Source organism: Pleuronectes platessa, chromosome 10 (genome assembly GCF_947347685.1).
Source record: "Pleuronectes platessa chromosome 10, fPlePla1.1, whole genome shotgun sequence".
NCBI classification, from domain to species: Eukaryota; Metazoa; Chordata; class Actinopteri; order Pleuronectiformes; family Pleuronectidae; genus Pleuronectes; species Pleuronectes platessa.
Window position 1 is genome coordinate 19,283,351 of NC_070635.1, and position 22,811 is coordinate 19,306,161.

A 22,811-nucleotide genomic window follows, 5' to 3' on the forward strand; every position below is an offset into this window, starting at 1 on the left:
GAGCGAGAGAGAGAGAGTGCATGCATGCCTTAGCAGTAAATCCCTCAGGTCTGGACTGTACAGAACTCAGGAAACAGAGTAAACAGGTTGGAACACATAATCCCAGTTTAAGCTCCTTTAAACTTACTTCCAATATGTTTTAGAATTGATTTAAAAGTTATTTTAAACACTTGTAAAGCCCTTAAGTGTCGTATTCCTCATTATGTCGCAGATTTTCATATCCTCATATAACCCTGCTCGCACTTTGAAATCCTCTGGCAGTTGCATTTTAAAAGTGCAAGAATCTCAGATAAAGACTAAAGGGGACTAAGGTTTAGAAATAAGAACTTTGCCCACAAAAAATTGACAATTCTCTTTTTATGCTCAGCTCTTCTCCAGTTGAAGTTGACCCATCTGCTTTATTCTGGTCCCAAAATTAGACCCTCCTCGGGAAATATAACACTTAACGCATTGTAAATATAATCCGTGTTTTTGATTCAGCAGTTTCTGACTCCAGTTCATAGTGTGTAAATTATCCCCAGGTCCCATTTACTATTACAATTCCTCACCACCCTCTCTCCCGGCGTGTGACGTAGCAGGAGTGGGCGGGGGTTGGAGGTGCTGCTATGCCCCCCAGCGGCGGATCGGAGCACACCGCTCATAACACCGTGAACCGGACGTGCAGGAGGACCAACCATGATCCGCACCGTGCTTTCTCGGACTTATCCCGGACTGAGTGGACTGTCTGTGCGTCTCTACTCGGCCGCTGCCATCCCTGCACCCAACAGCCAGCCAGAGGTCCACTTCAACAAGGTTTGAGCTGGACTGGCCGCAAGTGCATGGACAGTTATGGACATGGCAAACGGCGAAACAACAAGTGTGTGTGTGTGTGTGTGTGTGTGTGTGTGTGTGTGTGTGTGTGTGTGTGTGTGTGTGTGTGTGTGTGTGTGTGTGTGTGTGTGTGTGTGTGTGTGTGTGTGTGTGTGTGTGTGTGTGTGTGTGTGTGTGTGTGTGTGTGTCGTCGAGATCAGAGCTGAGATCCATATCAGCTGGTCTGCTGCTCCTGCTCATGGAGCTCGGGGGCGCTGCTCTAATGAACAGCATCATGGACCATAAGAGAAGCAATAGGAGAAAGTAACAGACTTCTCAAGAACTGCTTTTATTAAATACTGCCTGGGGGGAGAAGTTATACATGGTGCTGGTGAGGTTATGTACTGGTCCTTCCCACACCACTGTCCTGTGACCAAGGTCCACAGAGCTGTGATCCTTCCAGAGTCTGCCTTTAAGATACGGTACTACTCAGCTACAGTACTACTTAGTTACAGTACTACTCAGCTATAGTACTACACAGTTACAGTTCTATTCTGCTCAGTCTGCTGAGGTGAGGCCAGAGGAGGGATTTCAAACTCTCAGTTGAGGCTGTTTGCTTTGTAGATGTTTCTACATTTCATTTTATTTTTAAAGGACGTGTTTTTTTTTTACACACACCTCACATGCTCAATATGTACGCACTGAGAGTTATTTAACTGAACTGCTTTTATTAGTAAGGACAAAGTGCAATACAAGTCAAAAGTCAATAAATCTGAGTGGCAAATGAAGTACGCCTCGCAATTTCAACCAAATAAACTATAAAATGGTAATCTAAGTAAAAACCAACAACCATTATATTGTTTTTGATGGCTGCTGCTGAAAAACAATTCAATCTCTACTCTGAGCAGAGACTGAGCTTCTCTCTGAACCCTGGCCCCAGCCCTCTACTTTCCTATAATTGACTCTTGGCCCTCTACACGCTCACTGCAGCCATGAACTTGGGGCCATGTGGCCAACGCATGTTGTCAGCCCAGGGAGGTTTTCACCTGTCATTACATCACAAAAATAAGAGCTTCAAAATTCTTTGCTGTGATAACGTCAGTTAACTTTTACTTTTGCTGAGAATGGGCAGATATTTTTGTGTGTAAAATAAGTCTTGGATCAGACCTGATGATACATTTGAATGTTTCAGCTGTTCATCAACAACCAGTGGCAGGATGCAGCCAGTGGGAGAACATTCCCCACCATCAACCCAGCTACCGGTGAAGTGATCTGTCAGGTGGCAGAGGCTGATGAGGTGCACACGCTCTCTGACATTACTGACTCTTATACACTTATGTTCATGCTCCAGTGAGGGCGGATGCATGCAGCGCTACTTTGTGTTTGAGGATGTGTTGATTGAGATTGGAATTGTATCCTGAGAAAAGTGTGTTTTAGATGTTAACTGGTTTAAAGCAGTCTCGTTAAGACTTACCAAGTGTCACTTACAAGTATGATCATACGCTTTGTAATTTAAATTTACTAAATATCTTCTTAGTTTATGCTTACAGCAGACATTTCAATCTAGGTTACGGCTCAACATAAACTTTATGGTGCACCCGCTGTCCAGCATGTGAGCCCATTGTCTATTCATGTCTTGCAGAAGTTGATCCTGAGATCACCTGAATTCTACTCTGGTTTAACTGTGATTGTCCTTTTGTTAGAGGACGTCAGCTGACTGACACAACACCCTAACCAAACATGCTACTATTTCCTCTCTAACACATTTAGTATGCAGCCCATGAGTCACACCTTTATAGACGATAAGTTCCAGACACAGAACCATACATTCACACACACACCTTTTTTTTTTAATATTTTTGTTTATTGGAAGTAGTTTCACAAGATACAACAATATAACAGGGAATACTTCCATCTTACATTTTTTCCCATCTTTTTATCCCTCCCACATTCCCATCCCCAGCACCCATAACAAACCCATAAACACGAAAAAACAACCAAATATAAAAATAAATAAATAAATAAATAAAATAAAATAAAATAAATAATTAAAGGGGAAGGGTGAATTGTTATTAAAAATAAAATAAATGGGGGGGAGGGGGGGGCTCAGTCATCACCATAACGCAGAGATGTCAAAGACTCAATATGATTTAAGAGAGGTCTCCAAGTCTTTTCAAATGAATTTAAGGAACCATTCAGGGAAAATCTAAGCTTTTCAAGACTCATGAACAGTAAAACTTCTTCAACCCACCTACTGTGAGATGGGGGTTGAGGGTGTTTCCATTTAAAGAGTATAAGGCGTCTGGCTAACAGGGTGGTAAAGGCAAGGACATTCTGTATAACTCTAGAGGCAAAAGGCTGTAGGGGGGCCCCAAACAAAGCCAAGAGAGGTTGAGGAGAGATGGTAGTGTTATATGCTGTGCTAAGAGTTTTAAAGATTTCAGACCAGAATGTGGCAAGCCCGGGACAGGACCAGAACATATGAGAATGATCTGCTGGGGATTGTTTGCACCTGTTACAGGAGTCAGTTACATTGGGATAAATTCGAGATAGCCTCAAGTTAGTGTAGTGAACTTTGTGCACTACTTTACATTGTAGGAGGCCATGTCTCGCACAGATTGAAGAGGAATGAACCAACCGTAATACTTGTTCCCAATAATCATCAGGTAGTGTGACTCCAAGCTCTTGCTCCCAAGAATACTTGGGGCCTGATGCTGGGCTATCGAGAGAAGAGTTGATAAGGCTGTAAATGCTAGAAATTAGCCGCTTTTGTCCGGGATCAAGAGCCAGTATTGAATCAATCAATGTTTCTGGGGGACGACTGGGGAATTTGGGGTTCTGATTCTGAACAAAATGCCTTGTCTGAAAAAAACGAAATAGATGGGAATTAGGCAGGTCAAATTTTCTTGAGAGCTCTAAAAACGACATAAAAGTCCCTTGGTTGTAAAGGTCCTTAAATTTTGTTATCCCTTTGTTGAACCACGTCCGAAAGGTCAAGTCAGTGCAAGAGGGCGGAAATAGGTGATTGTTAGTAATAGGAGAGAGGTCTGAGCCCCTATGAAGGCCTAGGTTCTTCCTCATTTGAATCCAGATTCTAACAGAGTTAGTTACCACTGGATTGGAGGTAAAGTTGGGGGCAGTTAGAGGGAGCTGGGAGCAAACCAGGGAATGAAGAGAGAGCTTGGAAGATGCAAGTTCCATATCCACCCACACGGGGCGCTGGTCATCTGCTGTGTTATTAATCCAGTATAAAAGTTTATAAATATTACAGGACCAGTAATAGTGTAGGAAATTGGGCAAAGCTAAGCCACCAAGAGCCTTCGGGAGCTGTAGCACTGATCTTCTGATACGTGGATTTTTATTGCTCCAGAGGAAAGAACCTATTAGTTGGTCGAGCGAGCTAAAAAAGGACTTTTTAATAAGGACAGGGATATGTGAAAAAAGATATAAAAACTTCGGTAAAACAACCATCTTAACCAAATTAACTCGACCCACAAAGGATAGTGGAAGACCAGACCATCTGACAAAATCTAGTTTACATTTCTCAACTAGAGGAGAGAAATTTTTAGAGAAAAGATGACTCATTGAATCAGTAATATGCACCCCCAGATATTTAAATCCACCTGTAGCATGTTTGAAAGGGAATAAGGACTGAGGTATATTTTTTGACGCAGAATTAATGGGAAGAACTTCACTCTTGTGGATATTAAGTTTATAACCTGAATAGGACCCAAATTTGTCAAAGATATCTAAAACCACAGGGAGAGAGGCAGCTGGATTAGACATGTATAAGAGGAGGTCATCGGCATACAACGATAATTTGTGAACTTTCCCAGCTCTGATGATGCCCTCAAACCCACCCTCCTGGCGTAGCCAGATGGCTAGAGGTTCAATAGCTATGGCAAATAGGAGGGGGGAAAGAGGGCAGCCCTGTCTGGTTCCTCGATAAAGGGGAAATGGAATAGACTGGAGTCCGTTTGTGTGGACAGAGGCAACTGGGCTGGCATAAAGCAATTTAATCCAAGATATAAATTCCAGATTGAAACCAAATTTCTGCAAAACAAAAAAAAGGAAGCTCCACTCCACCCTGTCGAAGGCCTTCTCTGCGTCCAGTGAAATAACCACTTCCGGAACGCCTGAACCAGGAGAACCAATGATATTTAAAAGCCTCCTTGTGTTATGAAACGAGTGCCTACCAAGCATAAAACCCGTTTGATCGGTTGATATTATACATGACAGGACCCGTTGTAGGCGTTGGGCTAAGATCTTTGACAGGATTTTTAAATCAACATTCAACAGGGAAATGGGCCTATAGCTACCACACAAAAGAGGGTCCTTATCACTCTTAAGCAGAAGAGAAATAGTGGCCTCCGACAGGGTAGGAGGCAGTCGGCCCTCAACAAAGGACTCATTATACATTCTCTGGAGGGCAGGTGCAATGACGGCAGAGAATAACTTAAAAAACTCAACAGTGAACCCATCAGGGCCCGGAGTTTTACCATTCTGGAGTGACATAATTGCTTCCTGAACCTCTCTGGTAGAGACTGGACTCCCCAGCTCCCTACCCAAATCTTCATTTATTTTAGGGAAAACAATCTTATCAAGTGAGTTAACTCCATCCCAAACAGTCGGAGGACATTGGGAGGAATAGAGGTTAGAGTAGAAAGAACAAAATGATTTATTAATTTCTGTGGGGTCTGAGGTGACTTCACCTGACGCAGACTTAATCTGAGGGATCAACCTGGATAGTGTAGCTGTGCGCGCCTGATGTGCTAGTAGTCTTCCCGCTTTATCCCCAGCCTCAAAGAAGCGTTGTTTAGCAAGAAATAACTGTTTCTGAGTTTTACTAGTGGATATTAACTCAAATTTGGACTGGAGCTGAAGGCGTTCTTTGTAAAGAGCAGGGGTAGGAGCCGCAGCATACAAACTATCAATTTTAAATATCTCTTTGGTGATTGCCTCAAACTCTGCCCTTTCTGCTTTCTTTAAGGTCGAGACATATGATATAATCTGCCCACGCATAAACGCCTTGAAGGCCTCCCATAGAATACGTCTAGATATCTCTGGAGAATCATTAGTATCAAAGAACAAGGAGATCTGAGTGTGAAGAAAATCTTTAAAGGAGGCTTGGGCTAGCAGAGAAGAGTTAAGTCTCCACTGCCTGGAGGGAGGGACGAGACTAGGAAAGCCAATATCTACCGATACAGGGGCGTGGTCTGAGATAACAATACTATGGTACTCACAAGAGTGGATCTCTGATAAAAAATAATTATCCAAAAGAAAAAAGTCTATCCGAGAATATGAATGATGAACATGTGAAAAAAAAGAATAAGCTTTGTCCGAATGGGAAGTAGCTCTCCATGGGTCAAATAAGCCTAAACTGATTTTATGTGTGTCAAGGACTTTAGCTGACTTGGATAGCGCCTGAGGACTAGAGGAAGACCTGTCTAGGGAGGGGTCCTGAATTAAATTGAAATCGCCTCCAATAATTAAGTAGTGATCATCAACTTTAGGGAGGAAGGAGAAAAAACTTGAAATAAATTTATCATCATCCCATGTCGGTGCATAAATACAGGCCATGACCACAGGCGTGCCACATACCGGAAATAATTACAAATCGACCATTGGAGTCTTCAATGGAGTTTGACAATTCAAACGGAACATTTTTGTTTATAAGGATAGCCGCACCTCTCGCCCTTACTGGGAATTTAGAGTGAAATACATCCCTTATCCAAGGCCGCTTGATACTCTTAACATCAGAAGTGCGGAGGTGAGTTTCTTGTAAAAAGAAAATATCACCCCCAAGTTGCTTTAAATGAGTCATTACCTTATTACGTTTAATAGGCTGGTTGACACCCTTCAGATTCCAGGAGATAAGACGAAGCTTCTTACCGTGAGTCATCATGACATAAAAAATGAGGAGCTATGATTCTCCCAGGCCTGACGTGACCACAGGGAGAGAGGCAGCTGGATTAGACATGTATAAGAGGAGGTCATCGGCATACAACGATAATTTGTGAACTTTCCCAGCTCTGATGATGCCCTCAAACCCACCCTCCTGGCGTAGCCAGATGGCTAGAGGTTCAATAGCTATGGCAAATAGGAGGGGGGAAAGAGGGCAGCCCTGTCTGGTTCCTCGATAAAGGGGAAATGGAATAGACTGGAGTCCGTTTGTGTGGACAGAGGCAACTGGGCTGGCATAAAGCAATTTAATCCAAGATATAAATTCCAGATTGAAACCAAATTTCTGCAAAACAAAAAAAAGGAAGCTCCACTCCACCCTGTCGAAGGCCTTCTCTGCGTCCAGTGAAATAACCACTTCCGGAACGCCTGAACCAGGAGAACCAATGATATTTAAAAGCCTCCTTGTGTTATGAAACGAGTGCCTACCAAGCATAAAACCCGTTTGATCGGTTGATATTATACATGACAGGACCTGTTGTAGGCGTTGGGCTAAGATCTTTGACAGGATTTTTAAATCAACATTCAACAGGGAAATGGGCCTATAGCTACCACACAAAAGAGGGTCCTTATCACTCTTAAGCAGAAGAGAAATAGTGGCCTCCGACAGGGTAGGAGGCAGTCGGCCCTCAACAAAGGACTCATTATACATTCTCTGGAGGGCAGGTGCAATGACGGCAGAGAATAACTTAAAAAACTCAACAGTGAACCCATCAGGGCCCGGAGTTTTACCATTCTGGAGTGACATAATTGCTTCCTGAACCTCTCTGGTAGAGACTGGACTCCCCAGCTCCCTACCCAAATCTTCATTTATTTTAGGGAAAACAATCTTATCAAGTGAGTTAACTCCATCCCAAACAGTCGGAGGACATTGGGAGGAATAGAGGTTAGAGTAGAAAGAACAAAATGATTTATTAATTTCTGTGGGGTCTGAGGTGACTTCACCTGACGCAGACTTAATCTGAGGGATCAACCTGGATAGTGTAGCTGTGCGCGCCTGATGTGCTAGTAGTCTTCCCGCTTTATCCCCAGCCTCAAAGAAGCGTTGTTTAGCAAGAAATAACTGTTTCTGAGTTTTACTAGTGGATATTAACTCAAATTTGGACTGGAGCTGAAGGCGTTCTTTGTAAAGAGCAGGGGTAGGAGCCGCAGCATACAAACTATCAATTTTAAATATCTCTTTGGTGATTGCCTCAAACTCTGCCCTTTCTGCTTTCTTTAAGGTCGAGACATATGATATAATCTGCCCACGCATAAACGCCTTGAAGGCCTCCCATAGAATACGTCTAGATATCTCTGGAGAATCATTAGTATCAAAGAACAAGGAGATCTGAGTGTGAAGAAAATCTTTAAAGGAGGCTTGGGCTAGCAGAGAAGAGTTAAGTCTCCACTGCCTGGAGGGAGGGACGAGACTAGGAAAGCCAATATCTACCGATACAGGGGCGTGGTCTGAGATAACAATACTATGGTACTCACAAGAGTGGATCTCTGATAAAAAATAATTATCCAAAAGAAAAAAGTCTATCCGAGAATATGAATGATGAACATGTGAAAAAAAAGAATAAGCTTTGTCCGAATGGGAAGTAGCTCTCCATGGGTCAAATAAGCCTAAACTGATTTTATGTGTGTCAAGGACTTTAGCTGACTTGGATAGCGCCTGAGGACTAGAGGAAGACCTGTCTAGGGAGGGGTCCTGAATTAAATTGAAATCGCCTCCAATAATTAAGTAGTGATCATCAACTTTAGGGAGGAAGGAGAAAAAACTTGAAATAAATTTATCATCATCCCATGTCGGTGCATAAATACAGGCCATGACCACAGGCGTGCCACATACCGGAAATAATTACAAATCGACCATTGGAGTCTTCAATGGAGTTTGACAATTCAAACGGAACATTTTTGTTTATAAGGATAGCCGCACCTCTCGCCCTTACTGGGAATTTAGAGTGAAATACATCCCTTATCCAAGGCCGCTTGATACTCTTAACATCAGAAGTGCGGAGGTGAGTTTCTTGTAAAAAGAAAATATCACCCCCAAGTTGCTTTAAATGAGTCATTACCTTATTACGTTTAATAGGCTGGTTGACACCCTTCAGATTCCAGGAGATAAGACGAAGCTTCTTACCGTGAGTCATCATGACATAAAAAATGAGGAGCTATGATTATCCCAGGCCTGACGTGACCACAGGGAGAGAGGCAGCTGGATTAGACATGTATAAGAGGAGGTCATCGGCATACAACGATAATTTGTGAACTTTCCCAGCTCTGATGATGCCCTCAAACCCACCCTCCTGGCGTAGCCAGATGGCTAGAGGTTCAATAGCTATGGCAAATAGGAGGGGGGAAAGAGGGCAGCCCTGTCTGGTTCCTCGATAAAGGGGAAATGGAATAGACTGGAGTCCGTTTGTGTGGACAGAGGCAACTGGGCTGGCATAAAGCAATTTAATCCAAGATATAAATTCCAGATTGAAACCAAATTTCTGCAAAACAAAAAAAAGGAAGCTCCACTCCACCCTGTCGAAGGCCTTCTCTGCGTCCAGTGAAATAACCACTTCCGGAACGCCTGAACCAGGAGAACCAATGATATTTAAAAGCCTCCTTGTGTTATGAAACGAGTGCCTACCAAGCATAAAACCCGTTTGATCGGTTGATATTATACATGACAGGACCCGTTGTAGGCGTTGGGCTAAGATCTTTGACAGGATTTTTAAATCAACATTCAACAGGGAAATGGGCCTATAGCTACCACACAAAAGAGGGTCCTTATCACTCTTAAGCAGAAGAGAAATAGTGGCCTCCGACAGGGTAGGAGGCAGTCGGCCCTCAACAAAGGACTCATTATACATTCTCTGGAGGGCAGGTGCAATGACGGCAGAGAATAACTTAAAAAACTCAACAGTGAACCCATCAGGGCCCGGAGTTTTACCATTCTGGAGTGACATAATTGCTTCCTGAACCTCTCTGGTAGAGACTGGACTCCCCAGCTCCCTACCCAAATCTTCATTTATTTTAGGGAAAACAATCTTATCAAGTGAGTTATCTCCATCCCAAACAGTCGGAGGACATTGGGAGGAATAGAGGTTAGAGTAGAAAGAACAAAATGATTTATTAATTTCTGTGGGGTCTGAGGTGACTTCACCTGACGCAGACTTAATCTGAGGGATCAACCTGGATAGTGTAGCTGTGCGCGCCTGATGTGCTAGTAGTCTTCCCGCTTTATCCCCAGCCTCAAAGAAGCGTTGTTTAGCAAGAAATAACTGTTTCTGAGTTTTACTAGTGGATATTAACTCAAATTTGGACTGGAGCTGAAGGCGTTCTTTGTAAAGAGCAGGGGTAGGAGCCGCAGCATACAAACTATCAATTTTAAATATCTCTTTGGTGATTGCCTCAAACTCTGCCCTTTCTGCTTTCTTTAAGGTCGAGACATATGATATAATCTGCCCACGCATAAACGCCTTGAAGGCCTCCCATAGAATACGTCTAGATATCTCTGGAGAATCATTAGTATCAAAGAACAAGGAGATCTGAGTGTGAAGAAAATCTTTAAAGGAGGCTTGGGCTAGCAGAGAAGAGTTAAGTCTCCACTGCCTGGAGGGAGGGACGAGACTAGGAAAGCCAATATCTACCGATACAGGGGCGTGGTCTGAGATAACAATACTATGGTACTCACAAGAGTGGATCTCTGATAAAAAATAATTATCCAAAAGAAAAAAGTCTATCCGAGAATATGAATGATGAACATGTGAAAAAAAAGAATAAGCTTTGTCCGAATGGGAAGTAGCTCTCCATGGGTCAAATAAGCCTAAACTGATTTTATGTGTGTCAAGGACTTTAGCTGACTTGGATAGCGCCTGAGGACTAGAGGAAGACCTGTCTAGGGAGGGGTCCTGAATTAAATTGAAATCGCCTCCAATAATTAAGTAGTGATCATCAACTTTAGGGAGGAAGGAGAAAAAACTTGAAATAAATTTATCATCATCCCATGTCGGTGCATAAATACAGGCCATGACCACAGGCGTGCCACATACCGGAAATAATTACAAATCGACCATTGGAGTCTTCAATGGAGTTTGACAATTCAAACGGAACATTTTTGTTTATAAGGATAGCCGCACCTCTCGCCCTTACTGGGAATTTAGAGTGAAATACATCCCTTATCCAAGGCCGCTTGATACTCTTAACATCAGAAGTGCGGAGGTGAGTTTCTTGTAAAAAGAAAATATCACCCCCAAGTTGCTTTAAATGAGTCATTACCTTATTACGTTTAATAGGCTGGTTGACACCCTTCAGATTCCAGGAGATAAGACGAAGCTTCTTACCGTGAGTCATCATGACATAAAAAATGAGGAGCTATGATTCTCCCAGGCCTGACGTGACCACAGGGAGAGAGGCAGCTGGATTAGACATGTATAAGAGGAGGTCATCGGCATACAACGATAATTTGTGAACTTTCCCAGCTCTGATGATGCCCTCAAACCCACCCTCCTGGCGTAGCCAGATGGCTAGAGGTTCAATAGCTATGGCAAATAGGAGGGGGGAAAGAGGGCAGCCCTGTCTGGTTCCTCGATAAAGGGGAAATGGAATAGACTGGAGTCCGTTTGTGTGGACAGAGGCAACTGGGCTGGCATAAAGCAATTTAATCCAAGATATAAATTCCAGATTGAAACCAAATTTCTGCAAAACAAAAAAAAGGAAGCTCCACTCCACCCTGTCGAAGGCCTTCTCTGCGTCCAGTGAAATAACCACTTCCGGAACGCCTGAACCAGGAGAACCAATGATATTTAAAAGCCTCCTTGTGTTATGAAACGAGTGCCTACCAAGCATAAAACCCGTTTGATCGGTTGATATTATACATGACAGGACCCGTTGTAGGCGTTGGGCTAAGATCTTTGACAGGATTTTTAAATCAACATTCAACAGGGAAATGGGCCTATAGCTACCACACAAAAGAGGGTCCTTATCACTCTTAAGCAGAAGAGAAATAGTGGCCTCCGACAGGGTAGGAGGCAGTCGGCCCTCAACAAAGGACTCATTATACATTCTCTGGAGGGCAGGTGCAATGACGGCAGAGAATAACTTAAAAAACTCAACAGTGAACCCATCAGGGCCCGGAGTTTTACCATTCTGGAGTGACATAATTGCTTCCTGAACCTCTCTGGTAGAGACTGGACTCCCCAGCTCCCTACCCAAATCTTCATTTATTTTAGGGAAAACAATCTTATCAAGTGAGTTAACTCCATCCCAAACAGTCGGAGGACATTGGGAGGAATAGAGGTTAGAGTAGAAAGAACAAAATGATTTATTAATTTCTGTGGGGTCTGAGGTGACTTCACCTGACGCAGACCTAATCTGAGGGATCAACCTGGATAGTGTAGCTGTGCGCGCCTGATGTGCTAGTAGTCTTCCCGCTTTATCCCCAGCCTCAAAGAAGCGTTGTTTAGCAAGAAATAACTGTTTCTGAGTTTTACTAGTGGATATTAACTCAAATTTGGACTGGAGCTGAAGGCGTTCTTTGTAAAGAGCAGGGGTAGGAGCCGCAGCATACAAACTATCAATTTTAAATATCTCTTTGGTGATTGCCTCAAACTCTGCCCTTTCTGCTTTCTTTAAGGTCGAGACATATGATATAATCTGCCCACGCATAAACGCCTTAAAGGCCTCCCATAGAATACGTCTAGATATCTCTGGAGAATCATTAGTATCAAAGAACAAGGAGATCTGAGTGTGAAGAAAATCTTTAAAGGAGGCTTGGGCTAGCAGAGAAGAGTTAAGTCTCCACTGCCTGGAGGGAGGGACGAGACTAGGAAAGCCAATATCTACCGATACAGGGGCGTGGTCTGAGATAACAATACTATGGTACTCACAAGAGTGGATCTCTGATAAAAAATAATTATCCAAAAGAAAAAAGTCTATCCGAGAATATGAATGATGAACATGTGAAAAAAAAGAATAAGCTTTGTCCGAATGGGAAGTAGCTCTCCATGGGTCAAATAAGCCTAAACTGATTTTATGTGTGTCAAGGACTTTAGCTGACTTGGATAGCGCCTGAGGACTAGAGGAAGACCTGTCTAGGGAGGGGTCCTGAATTAAATTGAAATCGCCTCCAATAATTAAGTAGTGATCATCAACTTTAGGGAGGAAGGAGAAAAAACTTGAAATAAATTTATCATCATCCCATGTCGGTGCATAAATACAGGCCATGACCACAGGCGTGCCACATACCGGAAATAATTACAAATCGACCATTGGAGTCTTCAATGGAGTTTGACAATTCAAACGGAACATTTTTGTTTATAAGGATAGCCGCACCTCTCGCCCTTACTGGGAATTTAGAGTGAAATACATCCCTTATCCAAGGCCGCTTGATACTCTTAACATCAGAAGTGCGGAGGTGAGTTTCTTGTAAAAAGAAAATATCACCCCCAAGTTGCTTTAAATGAGTCATTACCTTATTACGTTTAATAGGCTGGTTGACACCCTTCAGATTCCAGGAGATAAGACGAAGCTTCTTACCGTGAGTCATCATGACATAAAAAATGAGGAGCTATGATTCTCCCAGGCCTGACGTGACCACTGAGCCAAAGGAAAAGGGGGAAAACAAAACAGAAACACACAACCAGAACAAACCTCACACACACACACCTTTTAAATATGAGCACAGACACCTCCCCTTTCATCTCACTTGCAGCCTCCACCTTTCCTGTGTGATCCTTTCGGCAGAAAGATTTTACAAATACATTTACCAACACAACTTGTCTTAGAACCCCGTTTGCTGACCACATTTCCACCACAGCTTCTAGTGGTTATGTGTGTTAAAGTTGAACTGATCTGGCTTCACCTGGAAATGACTAAAATTAGACTTATAGCTACTGTATGGTGATGATGGTTTTTGTTATATAAATTGTTATACAAATTAAAGGGGATTACATGTATGACAGAATTCAATGTTTTGACTCTTGGTCACAATTAGAACCTTTTTTACCAACCCTGTTTTAATCATGTTGTGGTGTTAATATTTCCAGGCAGATGTAGACAAGGCAGTGAAAGCAGCACGTGATGCCTTTAGGTTTGGGTCACCATGGCGACGGATGGACGCCTCTCATCGCGGCCTGCTACTCAGCCGATTGGCCGACGCCATTGAGAGGGATTCTGCCTATCTGGCTGTGAGTCATTTTTAACTGTCCAAAAATGACCAAGCAGTTCTGCCTTTATCTGCATTCACACGAGAACACAAGATTGACTATTCACACAATGTTCATATAAAGCTGATCATGCCAATTTGAAAACAAACATGCTTGATTATAAAATCCTGTGATAGATCAGTAAGAAAGGCTCAACACTGACCATACAGGATTGATGTTTCTGGTATGTTTGAATATTCTCTGATAAATCAATAGAAGGACTTGGATCTGCCCCCTGATCCAGATACACACCGAAATGAAATGGGTTCTTCCTTGGGTCCTTCCCCACCCCTCCACAAAATTTCCTAGGAATTGGTTGAATTAGTTTTACAGCTAAAATCAGACAAAGGCAGATGTTACCTTCATGTCTAACACCTTGATCTTTAATGTACTTAAGGACTGAAGGGAATCAATCAGTGAATACGTTAGTATGTGGATCAGACTGCTAATGACCCTCCTGTCTATTTTACGTTGGATTTAATCAAAACCACCATTTGATATTGTAATATATTTGTATGTAGCATGTCAATTTGCAATGCATGCAGAGCTGACATTGTGTTGCTTCAACAGGAGCTGGAGACCCTTGACAATGGGAAGCCATACGCTGTTTCCTACACTGTGGATCTGCCCACTGTGGTGAAATGTCTCAGGTAACAAACACGCAGCATCCAGCTCTTTGGTTCATCTCACTGGTGAGACCAAGTGGCTTTACTGTGACCTTGTGAAAAGAAAAGAGATTTGACCCTAAGGTACCTGCACAGGTATTGTTGTGTTTAAACCGGTTGTGTTGTGTTTAGATACTATGCAGGCTGGGCTGACAAATGGGAGGGGAAGACCATCCCAATCGATGGAGATTATTTCTGCTACACCAGACATGAACCCATTGGAGTCTGTGGACAGATCATACCGGTGAGGGAGGTGGGGGGGGGGGGGGGGGGACACAAAGATAATGAGTGTGTTTTGGCACAGTGGACGTAATGAGAGAATTTACATTTCATGAGGATTTGTGGTCCTTTTTTAGGTTCTTAACATTCAAATCAGATAAACAAGTTTTCAAACATTGTTATAGCAATGATTAATGGCTGCCTGAGCAGAGAAGTCACACTACCTGGGTAGTGATCTACCCAGGTAGACCTCTTTTTTTCCGTTAAGGCGTATGAGTCCCCTTCTTGTAAAACCACCTTCCCACTTCCACTTTCCACAAGGTGACACAAACTCTCTAATCAACCTGCCACAAGCAATCACCATCATATCTTTACACATTATATGGGCTCCATCCCCGGCACAGCAATGCTCAAGATGCTAACTATCTCCTAGCTGCTGTGTGCTCAGGGATGCAAGATGAGCACTGCACCAATATAAGTTTCAAGAGAACTTATTTATTGACTGAAGCGTCTCACTGATGATTGATATTTTTTATTAAAAGACCCCTTTCTGTCATTAGTAGTATCAAATCTATGTACTTACTTTACACAATAGCATTAGTAGTCCGGAGCTACAGGTTAACGTTGCTTGTTAGCTCACATCTGAAGAATACAAATTTGAGAGCAATGAGCCGGCCTGTTTTGTGAAGACCGGCCCATTGTTTGGAATGTGGAATAGATGCCCAGATTCAAGCTAAAAGGACTCGGTCATATAAGGCCATGTCATTCTAAACTGTTAAAGTTCACAGGCAAAAATAATAGGGCTCAAGCCAGTCTGAACGTGACCCTAACATAAGCAGGAAGTTCAAATCTTTCAGGGAGCATATCCAGAGCTAAAAAAGAGACATGTAAATTGTGTGTGAGGCTGACACTTTATTTATCAAACAGTTAAGAAAATGTACTTTCTAAATAGTGCAGCAGTTTTTCAGTTCCTGTTTGCTGACTTAACACATCCACTTGAACCTTGTTCAAGTTCAAAAGTTGAACCGTGGAGAAGTCTGAGCAGCACCCACGCAAATTCCTACCTCGCAGGGGCCTCAGAAAAGGGAAAGGGAGAAAGAGCAAATACTCGTTTATATAGAAGTATCATGTGATTGTGTCTTTTCTCCTTCTTGTCTCTAGTGGAACTTCCCTCTGCTGATGCAGGCCTGGAAACTTGGCCCTGCACTTGCAACCGGTAACACTGTGGTGATGAAAGTTGCAGAGCAGACACCGCTCACAGCCCTATATGTAGCCAACTTGATCAAAGAGGTACTCTCACAGAACATTGATCTCTTCATATTTCTGACGGATGCAGTATTAACACTCTGTGTCTAGAGAGTGAATCAAAGCAAACGTTTCTATACTTTTTCACGTTCGAGTTTCAAATGGTTTTATTGAAGCTTGCAATAGTCTGCCACGTGTTGCCATTTGCAAAGTTGTAGAGTTATGCAGTCTCTATTTGCTCAGCAGGAGATGCAGCACATGACATAATTTACTTTCCTTCCTTAAGGATGAGAGATTCCTTTGATTCCTCTGACAGACATGGATCATATTAAACTGTAGGAGCTTGTTGTATTTTATATTCCCCCTACACCACATTATGTACTGACTTTTAGTTTTAATATTCTCCGGAATAATCGCCACATTTTCTCAAGCCTTAGTCAACTTGGATCTGTTTCCAGGTGGGTTTCCCTGAAGGTGTTGTGAATATCCTGCCTGGCATGGGGCCGTCAGCAGGTGCTGCCATATCAAGGCACATGGACGTTGACAAGTTGGCCTTCACTGGATCCACAGAGGTAGGATCACTGTCACAGTTATCTTTTTATAGTTGTACTATAAACACGTTCATCCTCTAACCAGTGGGCCGGTGGTCCGATCCCATTCTTCCCCGTTCTTCCCCATTCCCCCATTCTTCCCTGCTGTTTATACTATCGAGAGTTTATACCCATCATTATACATACTTATACATATATCTATATATATATATATATATATATATATATATCATTTTTAAACTCATATTCTTTTAATTGTACCATACTGGATGGACACATTCCTCACATATGACGATAGTTCAGGTGCATAGGCACACATGCCTCTACTTATATTGGTAGCAAATGTCTGCATTATACTTAGACATTTATTAAGTACAGGCATATTTGCATGTGCTTATACATAGGAAGATGTGCTATGAATCATGTATAGACATGTATGTTGGTATGCATACATGTGTTAGGGATTACTTCAATAGGTTTTTGGGTCAGCAGACACTGTAAATACATGGATATGCAATATGCATATGAGTACATGTATATATTATAGGAGCACATTGGTGCATAATTGTTATGTTAGTGGGTGGGTGGATGGATCTGCAGATACACACATGTTTAATGTAGTTTGAATATTCGCAGCCCATCTCATGAAATCCACATTAAAGTCTCTTCCACGTTATGAAAACTGTACAGCATGCACATCCTTCAGACAGTGTACATGCACACATCACATGAAATCATGATTAATTTATCATCAGCCCTGTTGACATGCCCTTTAGTAACCTGGCTACTGTAACATCTGTTTACAGTAGCCAAACGTACCATGATTACTGATTGTAAGCGCATTGTAGAGATAAAAGCTGCGCCGAACAACCTGTGTGTGTCTCAGAATGCTTGGACTGACACTGACAGGAGACAGGCTGTCTACTGAGAACAGTATTATGTCTCCACAACACGAAGGCAGGAAGCATTACATTTTCTGTTTGTGCTTCCATCCGTCTTTCTATCAGCACCATTCTTGTGCCAGATCACACAGACTCCAAAATGAACTGATTAGATTATGGTGGACAAAGGTCAAAACAAGAAGAGAGAAACGTCAACAGGGTGTGAAATATTCAACTGGCTTTCATAGTCATTTGTTCACTATGTGGGTAAACCTTCTTTATGAAGTACTTGCATATATACAGAATAATCTACAGCATAAATACATTTTACAGCTTATTTTCAGTCTATCTGTTTGCCTAATGGCCACTTGTAACATGCATACCTTCTTAAATATCACGATTTTTCAATAATATCCCCATTAATAAATGTATATTTTCTCTCTGTCTTTCCCGTCAGGTGGGTCATCTAATCCAGCAGGCATCAGGCCAAAGTAATCTGAAGAAAGTCACACTGGAGCTGGGAGGAAAGAGCCCTAACATCATCCTGTCTGATGCCAACAGTATGTCACCTGTCTCTGTTTTCACAGCTGCAACATGCTATCTTATGTTTTACTATCACATCCTAATCAAGGCTGGATTATCTCTATTGCTTTTTAAAGCAGGAGTTGGTAGAATGTGGTCCAAATGGTTTAAGGTAATTTGAGTGTATCTTTGTTTTGGAATTTTCCAAATCCAAGCACAAAACCTGACAGGGTGCAGGCCCTCAGGAGAAGTGGAGGAAAGGGGGCATGATCGAGGCCCAGCCATAGGTTAACAGGATAATCTGGCAAAGTGATTCTCAATGTTTTAATAGCTGATTACCTCCGCCAGGTTCTGTGTTAAATAGTAAAAGTTGTGTGATTAGTAGGTGCACTGTGCAAGAAAGTATTTAAAGCCATTGTGTTATATGTTTCCATACACTTTGTCTGGCTGGTAAACATACCTATCTGTAGTCATGGTATAATGTCACACCCTGATTACACTTTTGATTACATTTTAACCATTGGCTTCCTTCAAGAGACGACAAGTCTTGAAATGCATCAACATACACCGTAACATACTGGTAGAGGAGTATTTTTATATTGTTTTCCCAGTGAAGTGAAGTTTTTCTTTGTCATTTCCTCATTCAGTGGAAGAAGCGGTGGAGCAGTCCCACTTTGCTCTGTTCTTCAACCAGGGTCAGTGCTGCTGCGCTGGCTCTCGAACCTACGTCCAGGCTGACATCTATGATGAGTTTGTGGAGCGCAGTGTTGAGCGCACTAAGAGACGAGTCGTTGGAAACCCTTTTGACTTAAAGACCGAGCAGGGACCTCAGGTAAAACAAACACACACACCCACACACACACTCACACACACACACTCACACTGGTGATTTTCGACAAGACCACAACACATATCCACCTTAAAGGAATCCTCCATTGTAGAATTCTTCATATCACTACGAGCAATTCATTTAAAATAATCATTCCACCCATTAATCTAAAAAGTAAACACAATAAGGAGTTGGGGGCATTTTCACTTCTTAGACCCCCCGAGATCATACAGTCCTCTGTGGTGACCCTTCCAGGTGGATCAGGAGCAGTTCAACAAGATTCTGGGCTACATCAGCACCGGGAAGAAGGAGGGAGCCAAGCTCATGTGCGGAGGTGGAGTGGCTGCGGACAGAGGATACTTCATCCAGCCCACTGTGTTTGGAGACGTCCAGGACAACATGACCATTGCCAGGGAGGAGGTAGGAGAGGACTGAAGATTTCAAATACAGAAAGTACAACTAAATTCAGTAGATATTGTTGTATATAAGATTTAACTGCATTTGTTAGTATCATTATCAAAAAAATAACATTAAAAGTAAGGTTATTGTTATTATTATTAAAGCGATCTTTAACGTAGCTGTGGTTCTGCGTTAAGGCTTGAGCAGCAAGACAGTGGGTTTTCGTTTACCCCAAAAAATAAAAGAGAGAAAAGGGATTATCAGCTAACTTGAGCTCTAAACTCAGTACAGCAAAATGAACTCTAAACTCAGTACAGCAAAATGAACTGCAGTAACTATTATCCTCAATGAAACCCAACACTGACCTAACGCTGTTTTCATACAAGAACATGGGTGGAGAACATTATTTCCAGCCAAGATAATTACCATAACATCCTGAGAGAACAATAGTTAAAATTTGAATGCATAAACCACACCAGCATTTCCATTGTGATGGCTGGAAATAGATAAGTAATTGTGATAAAGATGATCCTCACAGCTGCTCTGAAACAAGTCCTCACCACTGATAGTCATACAGTAAATCTCCCTTATATCAAACTCAGCAGTGTATGCAGAAAATAATTATCACTGTTGTGATGCTATTTCTATTTGCTTTATTACCTGTTGTCATGACTTGTCGTTTGGGACGGATCAAATGGTCTCGCACACGGTGTGGCCAAGTTTCACATAAAATTTGATCTTTATAGCCCATATTCACAAATCAAAATGACAAGGTAACAAGGTGCAACATCCTTCGCCCTAACCCTTGATACATAATTAAAAAAAATACTTTTAAAAGGGAAAACTCACTGAGAGTCACAATTGGGGGATCTTTCTCCAAAGAAAGGTCAGAGGTGCAGTATGTATTGTGTGGAACAGTGTGGAACTCCAGCATTTGAATAATGTTACACTGACCATGGGGCCGGGGGCCTCTGTGGCTGGTTCCTGAAGGTGTGTGACTGACAGAGTTGGGGAAGGGAATGTAAAACGTGAAAAGGTTCTGTTTGTGAAACGGTTCGGTGTTGTGCTTTTAATTAGTGTTAATTATGAATGGGTGTATTCTCTCGAGCAGATCTTTGGACCAGTGATGCAGATTCTGAAGTTCAAAACGTTGGAGGAGGTGGTGGACAGAGCCAATGATACTAAGTATGGTCTAGCAGCCGCTGTGTTCACAAAGGACATTGACAAGGCCCACTATGTCTCCAGTGGGCTCCGTGCAGGCACAGTCTGGTAAGAGATGTACTGCTGAAATCATTGCAATTTTAATCACATTTAAAGGTATAAAACATACATAGGTCCCTCTGCTGCGTTCTGCTCCAGTGCATTCAAGTTATAATGATAAAATCTTGACTGTTCCTTCTCTTATCTCTGAAGTCTGTATTGAGGTTCTGTGTGAGTTACAGCAAGTTGTTCATCTGTTCATTCATTATTAATGTACCTCCGTCGTTCTTGTGTGTCTGTGGTGTTTGTGTTTGCGTCACATGTGTACGTGTGTGTGTTCGTTCCCCTACAGGATAAACTGTTATGACGTGTTTGGGGCTCAGGCTCCGTTCGGAGGTTACAAGTCTTCAGGTACTGGCAGAGAGCTTGGAGAGTACGGTCTGGACAACTACACAGAAGTCAAAACGGTAATTAATCAAACACACCCACATAGTTTGCTGTATAAGAACACTTACTGTGTACTCCCACTGCACATAAGAAACGTTGTAGTGCATTCATGGAACAAAATAACTGACCACCCCCACGAAGGACTGATCTGGAGCATGTGTACTCCAGGGGGTCAATGGTTCCTGTCCATGTGTAGTGGTTCATGGTCACACCCTCTTCTACCTGCCGATGGTTGAACGATGGACTTTCATTTCTCTAGACATTGCTCTCAGTGTCATTCCTGCAATCAGCATGCTGTCTGCACAGTGCAGGCTGAAGACATCCTGTGACGGCCTGTTTTGTTCATCCACAGCCACAAGTGTCAGATTGTCTTAAAAAACTGAGAATTCTCACTAACACTCATGTCACACTCCCATTGTTGTTGTGTATAAATATAAAAGATTACATGTTGCTCACTGACTCTAAGGATTCAGAGCAGTTAGCTTTTCCTCTCAGTCTGTAAAGCTAATACTAACTTGCTAAAATGTTGAATTGTCACTTTAGTAATCATCAGTTGTTGTCCGCTGTTACATCATAGCACCTAAGCTACCAGAGCCATGTGTTTGTTACAATCAGTAAACATCAACAATAAAATGAATAATAACATAGCTTATTACTGGACCTCAGGAGGATGTTCGGTTCAGGTTTATTTAAGGACAGAATTGCTGTTTCAGATGAGTCAATGTATTTCTAGGTTCAGCCCACCTTATATATAGATATGTTACATATCTATTTTAAAGATTCATTTTGTTTAAAAAATAACAAATCAAACATTGAAACACGTTATCTGCTGTATCAGTGAAATCAATACCTCACTGAGATATATAGCACTGTCACAACGGTAGTAATCTTGTCATTACACTGAAATAATTCACTCACATTCAAAGACGGAGATTAGTTCACAATAAGAAACATGACAAACACATACTCTGATTCTTCTTAATGCTGTTGTATTACCCTGGGTTTGTGTGTACTGGAATCATTGGTTATACACTATGTTAAATTCATAACTTATTATTCTTTCTTTCATTCTGAGAGTAAATCTTGTTTTTTTGTTTGTGTTGTCAGGTGACGATCAAGGTTCCACAGAAGAACTCTTAGACGTCAGCCCAGTTCACCATGAGGCAGCTGAGAGGAGACTCCTCCTCTGTGATCTGTCCTGAGTAATTCTACTGCTTTCTGTCACCAGAATATAAATAACACTGTTCATGAATATGCTACAGATACCTTAGTTTTTCCACCTGCTTTGATATAATTGTAAAACTACATAGTCACAGTATCTTTTTAATCTGTGGACTATGGGATTTCTCATTTTTCAGAATAAATCATTTAAACCAATAAACTTGTCGTCATCTTTGCGTGCGAATCCCAGAGAAGATGTTAATAGTTAACTCTGGGATATTGGAACTTGGGCCTTATTACCTCTAAGAAGGCGGTTATGTTTTCCACTGCCTTTGTTTGTTTATGTATTCGTTATCAGGATTACGCAAAAACTACTGGACTGATTGCCACAGAATGTGCAGGAAAGATGCCTTATGGGTGAGGAAAGAACCTTTTCCATTTTGGTGTGGATCCGGAGCAGGGGACTGATCCAGGCATTTTTCACACTTTCTTTTACATTGCGAGACAGGCAGTTAGCCTCTCAGTGAATACGTTTTGGATCTTGATGAAAAAATCTGGGGTGTTTCAGGGACTGATATTAATGAGTGTGTGCAATTTGGTGCAGCTCAAGTGTATTGGATTTGGTTGCAACACTGTTTACCCCTGAAAATCCAAAAGTCTTTCGTGGACTCAAACACCCATCCCTCCATCAGTATTGTGGTAAGAAGATCAGTGAATTATCGGCTGAACTATCCCTTTAAAACTATGAGGCCAGGCAGAGA

At 42.1% G+C, this 22,811-nt stretch overlaps 1 protein-coding gene across 1 annotated transcript; it reads left to right on the top strand.

Moving 5' to 3' along the window:
• Window positions 1-623: 623 nt before the first annotated feature.
• Window positions 624-22,270, top strand: LOC128448987 (aldehyde dehydrogenase, mitochondrial). Its single transcript, XM_053431929.1, has 13 exons — window positions 624-792; window positions 1,982-2,086; window positions 13,773-13,913; window positions 14,502-14,581; window positions 14,729-14,840; window positions 15,977-16,105; window positions 16,519-16,632; window positions 17,950-18,052; window positions 18,662-18,846; window positions 19,099-19,263; window positions 20,354-20,511; window positions 20,795-20,909; window positions 21,997-22,270. The coding sequence occupies exons 1-13, from the start codon at window positions 676-678 to the stop codon at window positions 22,027-22,029; spliced, it is 1,557 nt and encodes a 518-aa protein (XP_053287904.1). The 5' UTR covers window positions 624-675; the 3' UTR covers window positions 22,030-22,270.
• Window positions 22,271-22,811: the final 541 nt, after the last annotated feature.

Bases quoted from the DNA above. Each gene is read 5' to 3' on its own strand.
- LOC128448987 (XM_053431929.1), top strand. From the start codon at position 676: ATGATCCGCACCGTGCTTTCTCGGACTTATCCCGGACTGAGTGGACTG. The intron at 2,087-13,772 runs GTGCACACGCTC...TAATATTTCCAG, and splicing joins AGGTGGCAGAGGCTGATGAG to GCAGATGTAGACAAGGCAGT. The intron at 19,264-20,353 runs GTAGGAGAGGAC...TCTCTCGAGCAG, and splicing joins TGACCATTGCCAGGGAGGAG to ATCTTTGGACCAGTGATGCA.